Raw genomic sequence first — 13,156 nt, forward strand, 5'->3', positions numbered from 1 at the left:
AGGGGGTGCCCCTTGCTCGGTGTCCTCTCTTAATTTGTTTCCTTCAAAACCATGTTCTAGGTTCATGGTTTCTAGAACATGGTTTTGTAAAACCACTTACAAAACCCATTGGCATTTAATGGTTTTACACAAAAGGTAGGAATTGTGATCATTTTATTATTTTATAATTTTTATAAATCACATTTATTTTTATCAAAATAGTTGTGGTCTGTATATACGTAACCACGTTGCCACTTGAGTTATAAAAAATACTTTATTACCCCTTTGTGGTTTTGACATTAAAATGAATATGCTTTTAGGGTGGTAAATTATCATTTTATTTCTATATAAATTTATTATTTTTTCTGAAAATACCTTTGAGTCATAAAATTACCATTTTACCTTTAGACAATTTTATTATTTACAAAAATATGCCCTTGAGTTGTGAAATTACTATTTTGTTATTGAATAATTTAAATATTTTCTAGCATATATCCCTAAAATTTGGATCTAAATTAATATTTGGATCTATTAAAAATATCTATTTGGATTTATCCATATCTGTTTAAAGGAAGCAGTCACTATCTGAGCATGGATGTGGATCAGTATTCAGAACAAAGAATTTAGATCCTTATCTCAGTTTGATCGAGCTTCTGAACTTCGAATTTCATTTAAATTCGATTCAAATTTGATGGAGTTCAAGCTTACTTCAAAAATCACAAATCATAATAAAATAATTTATTAAACCTTTAAAAAATTCAAAGTCATGTTGCAATCAATATTTGCTTCCGGAGTTGAAATCTCGTGTTGAATCTTGAATTTGATAGGTTTGTGTCTTCAAACTGTTAGATTGAATGAATCAAAGGAGAACTCTACCCTTACTTCAATGGGGTCTTTCCTTGAACTTCACAATACGATGATGAACGAGGAGTGCGAACCCTGACTTTGAAAACAATTTGATGCAGTGAATATGAATATCGCTTTTAAACCCCATAAAAATCGACACCTTAGTGCAATTAAAAAAACTAGAAAATATAGAAAATAACAGAAAATCAACTAATAATCCCTCAATCATTCATTCAACTGCCATTTTTTTCTTCACAATAAATATATATAGCAAACCAAAGAAAAACCATGAAGCCCTAATCCTAATACCGATTTGATATAGATATGAATGTCAACTAAGATATAAAAAATATCTAAAAACTAATATCTAACTAAAATAATTAAAGAAAAACATAAATAATTAAGATGAACCCTATGAACCCGATAATGTCTCGCTATCGCTACTGCATCAAAGGGTACTGTTTATCCTGTGGATGGATGGCCTCCAAAACACACTGACTATGTTCCTTTTAAGTTAGATGGATTCCCCAAAATTTTACAGAATTATTAATGCTCTAGATGAAGGGTATTTAGAGCATATAAAATAAACAGTTAAAAAGCATCCCAAACCTTGCGTTTGCTTCTCGTGGAAGAAGGTCCCCGGAATACAAATCGGACACCCCTGAAAATGAGGGTTCAACGTGTAAAATGGGAGTTGTTTTCCGCAAGAAAAGCAACTCCCATGTTTGCATTGTATTGTGTGGTCCACAGAAATGGCACGGGTGCCTATGCATTTCTGCGGAAACTGCCAACAAAACGTGACCTTTTGGGTGAAACAAACACATCCCTAAGGGAACTATCTTTCAATTCTTTCTCAAGAAACATGGGCTGGATTTGGATCCGAGTGGAAGAAGATCTGATCCGTTTCATTCCTAGACTGACTCATTCTCAAGAAAGCATCTGGGGAAATAAAAAATGGTGAAATTTTGAAAATGTTGGATATTCTCCAAAAACAAATATCAGATATATAGCATTATTTTTAAAATATCGTGTTTTTGGTATAGTATAGGCTTCGGAATATCGTCGATATTTTTCACAATAGCCGGTAACTTTCTATCTCAAGGTGCGGAAGCTATTGCCTTTGTGGAGATAACAGCAAGCGGGGTGGGGATGGTGGCGATGAGCGGAGTCCGTGCGTTGCCTCTGCCGAAACCACCGTCGCCACTCTTCATTGATCAACCGTTCCGGTGGAGGAGGACGCAGATCGCGTGCCCGAGAACCCGCAGGGGCTCAACGTTACCAGTTTGCTGCCAGACTTCCAGCACCGGCGGCAGCAACAAGCAGCACGACCCAACATCGAAATCGCTGCGAACGTGCCAGAATTGCAAAACCCAATTCGACACATCACTCAACCACCCACGGGCTTGCCATTTTCACACTGCCCATTTTGGAGGTACGTGAGGAAACGGTGCGTCAAGTTACTACATTCTTTTGTTTTTGACGATGCGTGAGGAAACGGTGCTTCAGGTTACTACATTCTTTTGTTTTTGACGATGTTTTTTGAAATGCTGAATCTGTTCCACTTAATCCCTCTTTCACGGCTGCATATCTTTCCAGCTAAGGAATGAGAGATCTTTCTCCCATCATAGAAATTAAGGGAAATAAAACTGGGAAGGGATCTTTTTATGCCTAAAGTCAGAATGGAATTCGACGTTGAGTGTGGATACAGATCACCTGGATTCCAGAAGCCAATGTTAGAATCGGTTCAGGAGGTGAATCGATTTTCAAAAAGATTCAGGAAAATTTGCCTGAATGGGATCGATTTGAATCGCACCATTTAAAAGCTTGATTTTGCATCCAAGAAATCGGAGAAATAAAAAAAACTGAGAAAAATGTCAACCGTAAAATCAGAAGTCGTCCGATTTTGGTGCCCCCCTGAATCGGCCCCTGTATTGAAGCAGTATGGGGTCGATTTGATTCGGATCGGCTGATTCAAATCTATTCTAACTACATTCCAGAAACTTCATCTCCATAGCGGCATTGCCTTGCCCAGACGGGATCAACTGGATTAGCTGCTATTAGGCGTGGATATATGGGCAGTTAGGTAAAAGTCTGACAGAAAGATAGTTTATGTGGTGAATTAGTAATAGCCATGCCTCTGTTGATTTCAGTATGGATGGGATAAAGTCCACACGCAAGTGTTGGCATTAAACAAGTGAAGGATTTTGCTATTGCCTTCTCCTATAGGGTTCCTGACTTCCAGTTGCAAATTTTGACCTGGTTTTTCTGTGGTTGGAGGTGGGTGTGGGTAAGTTTCACCATGATAAATTTCCAAACCCTTACCTTCTGTTATGTAGGTTTGACATAATGCTGACAGCTTAGAACAAGTGAAATGGATTGTGAATTTTCATAGCTTTATTTAGAGCTTCTTTATTCCATCTGTGGCCATAGTGCCTCCTTTAGTGTTAATCTCTAGAAAGAACAGATGCTTCATTGGAGATCTTGGATCTGGAAATAAGGTGAGAGATCTCAGAGGAAGGCTGGTGCGGCAACATAGATATTCATACACTTGAGCTAAATATTTGATCAAGGAAGTGCATTAAATGTGGTTAGGGTATGATACGTCACCATAATAACCTTGTTAAGTATGAGTGTCACACTTGGATTTGCTGTCACGAGCTTAGTTGTTAAAAGCGCTTGTCGGAGCCTAGGTGGAAGTCCCTTAAATGGACTAGTCAAGGCTTAGGCAGGACAAAAAATAAAACATCAAGAAAAGCAATTTTTTATAATAAATAGTTAAATTTAGTAACAAACATATGATTGTAAATTTGTAACTATGGATGAAATATGTAATTCAGTGTAACATGTTGCAAAATTCATGAAATTGCATAATATTGAACATACACCAAAACTTGGGAGTTGGGGCACACCATTCAATTACTCTCTCTCTATATATATATATACATATATATGTATATATATATATATAGAGAGAGAGAGAGGATTATCATGTCCATGTTTCGTTAGGTCATTGTTAGGACCCTTCAAAAATCATAGTTTTTAGATATTTTATACTGGATCTTAACCATTAGATGTGTTTATGATTGTTATTGAATGGAGCACATGTAAGTGATTAAGCATCTTTATGCTCATATGTGTATTTTAAAGAGGTAATCATCGATTGATATCGTACTAAATTTTTATGATAAAATATTCATTTTTTTTACATCAAATCAATTTGAAACAAAACTTGTTTCTCAATAAATAAGTATTGATAAACACATTTAAGGGTTCAAATTGAGCATAAAACACCTAAAACTTTGATAGAGGGTCTTAACAGTGACGTAAAAAAAAGGATAGGATGAATCCCATTCTCATATATATATATATATATATATATATATATATATATATATATATATATATATATATATATATATATATAACATTAAACTAGTTGTGTTTAACATTAGATGGATTCAACTATATTAAAATGACTAAAAAAATCATTAAAAGAATGGTATTTTTGAAAATGCATGCTTACTTTTATGGGCATTATAGGTCTTTTGAACTTGGAGAGAATTGAAAAGTCAAACACCTTTTCCAAAAAAGTAACTTTATGAATCTATGAAAGTTACCTTTTTTATCTCAAAAAGTAATCATGTATTTTTAAAAATACCTTCTTTTAATGGTATTTTAATCATTTTAATAAAGTTGAATCAATTTAATTTTAAACACAATTAGTTTAATGATAGATAGATAACTAAAAAACAGATTTTATATAAGTGTGTGTGTGTGTCACAAATACATGCATACATATAAACAATAAAAATAAAAAATAAGAAAAAAAAGATAAAAGGGGAGAAAAAAGAAGAACAAAAGGTGGAGGGGCGAGATGAAGAAGAAGAAGAAGAAAATAAGAGGGAAAAAAGAAAAAAAGAAAAGGGGAAAAAGGAAGAAGAAGAAGAAGAGGAAGAGGAAGAAAAAGAGAAGTCAGAGGGGTGAAAGGAGGAGGAAGAAGAAAAAAGAAAAAATAAGAAGGTAAAAAAAGAAAAGCAAAAGAAGAAGAAAATGAGAGAATAAAAAAAAGCTTTTGGAGTGAGAGAAAGAAGAAAAAGAAAAAAATAAGAGAAAAAATTTAGAAAAATGGCAGCCATGTCTCTACGGCCTAGGCAAGGACAACCTAAGGTCATGAGTTATCCAAATAGTCATGAGTTTTGGGCAAAGCTATGATGTTTTCTGTCTAAGTTTGAATGCAGTGTTTTTTTCCCTCTTCTGGAGAAATTGACTATCTATTTTGTTTAGCGGAAATGCTTTGTGGATAGTTCTTAAACTGTAGCTGAGAACCGTCATTTTTTAGCTGTGATATCCACTGTCCATTATGAATCTAAAATGTAGGGTACTTTTGAATCGCAGGCGTGCACAGACAGGATAGGACTCACTGTCCTGTCCTGTCCACATGACAAAAAAGAATCATTTCCGTTTGTGGCGTGGGGGGGGGGGGGGGGCACGGAACAGCGGTGGGCACTGTTTCGGCATCCGTGGGGTCCGTGCATGGATGCCCATGGGAATTGCTCAGTGCATCCCGCAAACAGGGATTCAAATGCCCCTGTATCTATGTCACAGGGACTCTGCAAACCGGGTGCCGCACCCGCGTCGACACGACGCGACGCGGGTGCGGCACCCTGTGCGGTCAACCCGACCCTGGGTGCATTGACTACACCCACGGACCAGCACCGAGCCCCCGGACCCCCCTTTCTGCACAAAGAGGGCGCAGGGAGGGGGCTCAACCCCTCCCCTGCACAAATTATATATATATATATATATATATAAATTTTTTTTTTGCCGCACCCCCGCACCCAAGTTTTTTGAAAGTGCCGCACCCACACCCATGTGACATAGCCCTGTATATATCTTATTTTGAAACATGTGGTTGGCCTTTTTGTTCCTCTCAAGCTTTCAAAATTTCTCCTTTAGCCTTCACATCTTTCTCTATCGTGCTCTATTTAGTTGTTTCTTTTCTCTTGAAATTTATGTTGAAGATTGTAATGATGCTAAATTATTTATCATTTCTTAACACCGTATTTATCCAAACAGTATTCACGTTATGCTGTTGTTGCGAATGCATGATTCTTGCACTTTTAAGAAATGAGTCATGTTTTTCTACACACCTCTGTACATTTATAGAAAAATGCCCACTGCTGTTTCAAATACTAATTTGTAAGACTTAAACATGGCATAAGGCATTTTGGCTAATTCCAACTGTTGCCCATGATAATGATAGCAAACGATATCTATATTATATGCATTTTTTGCGGGAAAGCATATGCTGTATTTTCATGGGAAAAAGCTTTTATCAGACTGGCATCATTCATCTAGATTCTAGTTCACTTTATTGTTTTCATGGGAAAAACATTTAAAGCACTAGCATGGTTCATCATGTTCTATTCTCTTGTCAAATATGGGGTTGAGCTATATTTTATCTAGACTGAATGTGTCCATCCTTTGATGTGAAAATGTCTTAGACAACTGAATAATTTTATGACTCTTGTTATATGCACTTGAACTGAGAAGTATTGTTTTACTTTCACTTTGACTTTCCTATTCTCTAGGAGAGACAAAAAGAAAGTTTGAAAGTGTTTACACAGGAGGGACCATGAATACACCAGGTTCAGGTCAAATTTTGCAGTACTGGCATTGTTGTGGCTCGGAAGATCCATTTGATCCAGGATGTACTGTAGCTCCTCACTCTTCATATGATGACTGATTCTGTATGACAAATGTATCTCTCAATTGTAAAAGTTTATTTCTGTTTGCTAAATTTTCTAAGTTTCTGGTATATTGCATGTAATTCATACAGTGTTTTTCTTCCTTTGGAAAAGGATGAAAACTGCTGCTATCACAACAAATTTTAAGATGTTCAATTGGTTGATTGTTATGCTCTCCAAGTACAAAAGGAAGCTATGTTATTCAAGTTTTTGTGGGTTCTGAAAATGCACAACTTTTTCTCCATTCTTATGATCTATCTAGCACTACTTACATATTTGTGACAGAAAGTAGTAAAAAAGAAAGGAAGAATGTAACTCAGAGAAGTGTCAGGAGTAATCCTGTAGGGCTTTTTGGAGATATTATAGGTATTTCATCAATTGTTTGGCTGAGATGCAATTAGACTGAGGGTATGATTGTAATAATTTTTGTAGCATTTTTATGTATCGTCTTGTCCTTCCCTGTCCAGGATTTCTCTCACACTCTGCAGTGTTCATGCTGTGTATCAATTTGAAAGGCTGTCAAGTGGAACCTTTGGAACTTGTCTCCACAGGCCATGCAGGAGGGAATTTGTGATTATGTCAAACCTGCTTAAAAACTAGAGAATGATGCCAGCTGTAGCTGCAAAATTTCACAGGAGTAATCCTACCTCTATACTCGCATCGTTCATCATCCTGGTCAGCCTTTTCATAACGAGGAGGAGAGGAAGGGGGACATTGGATCCCCCTGCAGCCCTATTGCTCCAGAATTGCTGGCTTGGTTCGCAGTTAATCAACACTACAAAGGAAAGAGAGCATACACATGTAAGGATCTTTTCAATCTACTTGTCTGCGGAACCAAAGAACTCCATAGATTGCTTCAACACTGTCATATGCTTTGGCTAAATCAGTTTTAATCATTACACTCTTCTTCTTCCATGCACCAACAAGATGCTATCTTGGATGCTTTTACCCTTGAGTAAAGCCCTACAGTTGTGACTTATGATTCTCTCTATGATCATGCTCATCCGACCGACTATGATTTTATAGATAAAATTAAGTAGACTGTGTAATGTTACTACGCTAGGATTCAATGCCTTGGTTGAGCATCAAATCGTTTTCAAAATGGAATAGGTTTTTCTTTTTCGAATTTGGAATTTGAGAAGAATCTAAATGGCTAATCACCAGCCAACTTAGCTAGAAAGCGACTTCCACAATATTTTTGCAAAAGTTACAACTGGCCGGAGTTTTTTTTTGATAGGCAAGTTTAGAGTTAAACCCTGTGAAATTCCAAACCGAGACCCCTGTGATAGTGCGACCTAATAATCCAACTATCATATTCGATCCTCCAAGTAACCGAAGTTACTGTCTTCAAAGTTTGGAAAATCGAATGTCATCTTGCTAATCTCTGTCATTGTTGGACGTCATGAGTGAAGCAATGATATGATAAATTGTGAAGAGGTGGCTACCTAGATCTAGGTATTGGTTGACTTGGTTCAAGTAAAACCTAACCATGTTGCATAGAATGAAAACCGCTAGTTCAACCTTAATCTTTTTTTTTTTTAAAGGCAAGCTGGGTTTAGTCAGACCCCCACCGGTTATTATTCAAACTTACCACAGGGTTTTGAACCTACAACATCCCACCACAAGGAGACGCGCACTGACAGCTCCTATCAACCACGCAGAGCACTGTTGGTGTTGAACCTTAATCTCTGATAGGAAGATTCGACTGATTCAAGTCTTCAGCTGCGACCTTGGTTCAACTCTCAAGACCGGCATTGTTGACAAAGCCATTTATTGGCTTTTAAGTCAAGTAACACTCATGCATATTGGGCTTGGTGTGGGCTCTTGTTGGACCCGTTTGGACACACTTAGGAGAAAACCGGGTTTATTATGTTGGATCAGACTGGATCTTCCCAGGCCAGATAAAAATTAGGTTCAAGACTGTCTAGCCTTCTTTCATAGGAAATAAGCCTTCTTTCATAGAAATAATGAATGAAACAAACAGCTCCATTAGAAATATGTGGCGGGACCCACATAAATAAATGCAAAAAAAACTACTTTCATATCAAAATGGGTTCATACCTCCTCCCTTTCAAAGGAAAGAACTTCCCTTGAGTGGGAGTATAACAAACACCCCCTAAAAGAAATTGGCATTCCAATCTGCACAAGATCCTGCACAGAGACTGGATTAGGGTCAGTGGTGGGGCTGGCGACCCTGATGGTAACACTGTCAAAGGTGACCATAAATGCTGTTTATCTCCAGATAAACCGTATCCAAGCCACCATAAATGGGATTCCCATCACTTGGATGGGCCCAATCTCTCTTTTTTTTTGGAGTATCATCTAGGGCTGTCAATGGGTCAGGTTTGTATTGGATACCAGACCCGGCTCAATCCTGAATACCAGTGCATAAAAAATGCGAACATTACATGGGTTGACCCAAATCCGGTACAAGTTAATATGTGGGTCAGGTATGGGATATAATTTTGCTTGGATATCTGACCTAACCTGGTTGACCCAGTGTTATTAGAGTCGTCATCGGGCCTGATTCAAATTTCAAAACGATTCAATGAATCGGCCGATTCCAATGGAACTGAATCAGCCCATTTTTAGGTTTTAACCAGCTGATGAGACGTGTAAGTAAAATATTAAAATAGTACAAAATTATTTTGAAAAAAAAGACCATTTTAAAAATGATTTAAAATATAAATTAAATCAGCTTGTTTCTATCGATTTTGGGCTGATACCCTATAGGATACATGGCATTGGATAGAAATGATTGGAGGAGAAGGATTCATGTGGAAGACCCAAAATGATTTTCTTTTTGGGTTCATATCGCCGACCCCCATTGTTTTGGGATGAAGGCGTAGTTGTTGTTGTTGTACCCTATACGATACAAATCGGCTGATTCGGGATGATACTGACAACAATGGGTTGACTCGAGCAATTTATATGTGTTTTTAGTGTAGATATAAGTTTTTAAATATCCTTTAAATTATACAGGTTGGATTTGGGATTCTTTTTTTTGACCCGAAATGATCTGGATTGGGTACCCAAACCAAACTATTTGCTATTCGGGTGGGTTTAGGTAAACTCTGATCCTACACAAACCTGATCTGTTGATAGCACTAATCCGCACTCCCCTTATTCATACTGGGCCCCGCACAGTTGGAGATGTCTGTCGCAAGTCAATCAATTTAAGATTCCAAATATGTAATATATTTACCTCCATAGTATCTTATTTGGGTTGCAACTAATGATCTGAATATATATGATTTGGGTTGAATATCTGACTGAATCCAAATCCATTATAAAGCAAATGACATCCAAATAATAATTGGAGTTAGATTCACGTGATTACAACAACAACTACGCCTTCATCCCAAAACAATTGGGGTCAGCGATATGAACCAACAAAGAAAATCATTCTGGGTCTTCCACATGAATCCTTCTCCTCCATTCATTTCTATCCAATGTCATGTCCTCGGTGAGGTTCAAAGCATTCATATCCTTTCCTATCACCTTCATCCATGTCTTCCTAGGCCTACCCCGACCTCTTTTAACTAATATATTTTCCCATTTCTCCATCCTTCTAACTGGAGCATCATTAGGCCTTCGTCGAATATGTCCAAACCACCGTAAACGATTCTCTATCATCTTATTTTCAATGGGTGCAACGCCTACCTTCTTACGTATCTCCTCGTTCCGAATCTTATCTTTTATTGTATTGCCACACATCCATCTCAGCATACGTATCTCAGCTACACTCATTTTTTGAATATGATGTCTCTTGGCAGCCCAACATTCCGTACCATATAGTAAAGCAGGCCTAATAGTCGTCCTATAAAACTTTCTCTTCAACCGCAATGGCATTCTACGATCGCACAACACTCCAGTTGCACTCTTCCATTTCATCCACCCAACCTTTATCCTATGATTTACATCTCCATCAATTTCTCCATACTTTTGAATGATAGATCCCAAATATTTGAAAGAATCATTCACCGGTATTTCTTTCTCACCAAGCTTCACTACACTCCCATCTCTATTTCGTTGCTTACTAAATCGACATTCAATGTATTATGTCTTACTCTTACTCAACTTAAAACCTCTTGCTTCCAATGTCTGTCTCCATAATTCTAACTTAGCATTAACCCCAGCTCTAGACTCATCAATCAAAACAATATCATCAGCAAACAACATACACCACGACACATTTTCTTGAATTGATCTCGTAAGCTCATCCATCACTATAGCAAATAGGAAATGGCTTAAAGCAGATCCTTGATGTAACCCAACCGTAATAGGAAAATTGGTTGTCACCCCTCTACAAGTGCAAACATTGGTTACTACTCCTTCATACATATCTTTAATTATACTAATGTACTTGAGAGAAAAACCTTTCTTCATCATTATCCACCAGAGAACGTCCCTAAGTACTCTATCGTAAGCCTTCTCCAAATCAATAAAAACCATATGCAAATCTTTGTTCCTCTCTCTATTTCTCTCAATAAGTTGTCTAAGAAGATGTATAGCTTCCATAGATTCACGTGATTATGACAAATAATTAATTTTTTAAAGAGGTCTCAAAATCAACGGCCCACAATGTACCAAAATTTTCTAAGTCCAAATATTACATTTTTACATAAAAAAAAAAGCACGATCCATGTTGAACATTTGGTTAAATTGAGTCAATACAATTTGTACGTATGATTTTCAACTCATTAGTTTCTTACCTTCATTAGTAGCAAATATTTTTCATATATGTATATATATATAGTAGCAAAGATTCAGCTATTTGTTTTGCCAAAAACAGGTTTAGTCATAAAGTCTTATTTCTTATAGCTCAAGTTTTGAAACAATGTTTTTTTTTTTTGTAATCCTATCTTTTCCAGCTATAAAACAATGTATTTTTTCTGTAAACAAGCCAGCTTGAACTTGGGTCGTTAAACTCAGACTTATTATGAGCTCGAACTCAGCTTGGCTCTCCACAAGAATGTGAGAAGCTCGAATACTTCAAGCTGGGCTTGTCCGGCAGCCCTATTTGAAAGGTATGAGTGTAGTCAATACTTTCCCCAACAATACAGTCTGCAGGATCAAGCTTTGGATTCTGACCAGATCTGACCATATACAGTATGTTGGATACGGATCCTGACAAAGGTCCGACTTGTAACCCATCTGGATCCGGATCAGAGTAATCGTTTCACAGCCCCTGCCAACTCGTCGTACTTATCCATCCAAACGGTGACGCGTGTCGCCTCAATCTACGGTGGGATTTGTCGTCAAACCTGTGGGCGAACCAATGGTCGACGTGGACCCCACAAAACGCTGCGGTCAGCAAAGTTGAAAGAAAAGAGCTGGACGTTCCCATGTGGCTGCATCGTGTTGCTCGTTCATTGACCAACGAGATCCCTTCTCTACCCTTCTCATTCTTTAGTAATTACCGATGCATCTAATTGGTTCCATACCATGCGTACCCGAACCCGAACCCAAGCCTGTCTTTGGGCGGCTCGTCACGAACTCGTTCCTGATCAGAGCCATAAGTAACTCGTTTATCTTAAACGAGTGGAGCCTTTGATCGGTTTGGGGATGCTCGTGTAGATAAGATATATATATATATTCTCTATTGTAATATATATTTTAAGTATAATATATAAAAAAAACACAAAATATATATACTAAGAGAAGGATGCATAGAAAATAATATATACATAAAACATGTACTATTAAGTGTAATATATATTTTAAGTATAATATATAAAAAAAATACAAAATATATATACAAAGAGAAGGACGCATAGAAAATATTATATACATAAATTCTCTTTATAGTTGTTTAATGAACTTTTGTATTAAGTTGAAATACAATCGTTTCACGTTGAATTAAACCTAGTCGTGTGTAAAATAAATCCTATTTATGCCCAAACGATGGACCTGATCCATCTTATATTTGTACCTATAAAGACCTAATCTAGTTCATGCATAAAACCAAAGGGGAACACGTTTAGTATTACTTTGGTTTTGGGACAAACCGTTTGGTCCATTGAGAAAATGGGTCTGATTAAAATCTGACACATTTATATAGGACCTGATTTATATCCAAACCCAGTAACCTATATGGGTTCATATTCTTAGTCATATCCAAATCTAAATCTAAACCTATATGACTTCATAATTTTAGCCAAATGAAAACAAAATTAATATCGGCTCATGTTTGGCTTAAATTTAAACCGGTTTCAAAGATGGGTCTGATGAAACCCAGTCCAAACTGACTCAATTGCGTCCCCGCCATGGGCTCCCAAATGAAATGTGCACGAGACATTTACACATTTGAAAATGAGTGTGATTCCATTTCACATTGTTGCCTGGATCACGCTATATGAATCAGAATCACGAGACTTCTTGTGATTCTGATTCACATTAATGAGAAAGCAACTCTTTGCAAATGAGAATCCGTTTCTCACCACCCACTTTCTGATGTTTGTTTAGCCAATTCCAATAAGAATCATTCTCTCATTTGCATGATAGCCCAAATCTCATGAGACTCAATGAATCAGATTTTATTCATTTACACACAAAAGCCATTTTAACACATTTGAAAGTCA

General features: G+C 37.0%; 1 protein-coding gene across 1 annotated transcript; it reads left to right on the forward strand.

The window, feature by feature from the left end:
• Positions 1 to 1,944: 1,944 nt before the first annotated feature.
• Positions 1,945 to 6,794, forward strand: LOC149848144 (carboxypeptidase). The gene is made up of 2 exons (XM_090010546.1): positions 1,945 to 2,257; positions 6,417 to 6,794. The coding sequence occupies exons 1-2, from the start codon at positions 1,975 to 1,977 to the stop codon at positions 6,569 to 6,571; spliced, it is 438 nt and encodes a 145-aa protein (XP_089866672.1). The 5' UTR covers positions 1,945 to 1,974; the 3' UTR covers positions 6,572 to 6,794.
• The last annotated feature ends 6,362 nt before the right edge of the window (positions 6,795 to 13,156 follow it).

This window comes from Nuphar pumila, chromosome 1 (genome assembly GCF_984573655.1).
Source record: "Nuphar pumila chromosome 1, dmNupPumi1.hap1.1, whole genome shotgun sequence".
NCBI classification, from domain to species: domain Eukaryota; kingdom Viridiplantae; phylum Streptophyta; class Magnoliopsida; order Nymphaeales; family Nymphaeaceae; genus Nuphar; species Nuphar pumila.

Excerpts from the sequence above, each read along its gene's own strand:
- LOC149848144 (XM_090010546.1), top strand. The coding sequence starts at position 1,975 with ATGGTGGCGATGAGCGGAGTCCGTGCGTTGCCTCTGCCGAAACCACCG. Across the intron at positions 2,258-6,416 it reads TCACACTGCCCATTTTGGAG|GAGAGACAAAAAGAAAGTTT; the intron begins GTACGTGAGGAA and ends CCTATTCTCTAG.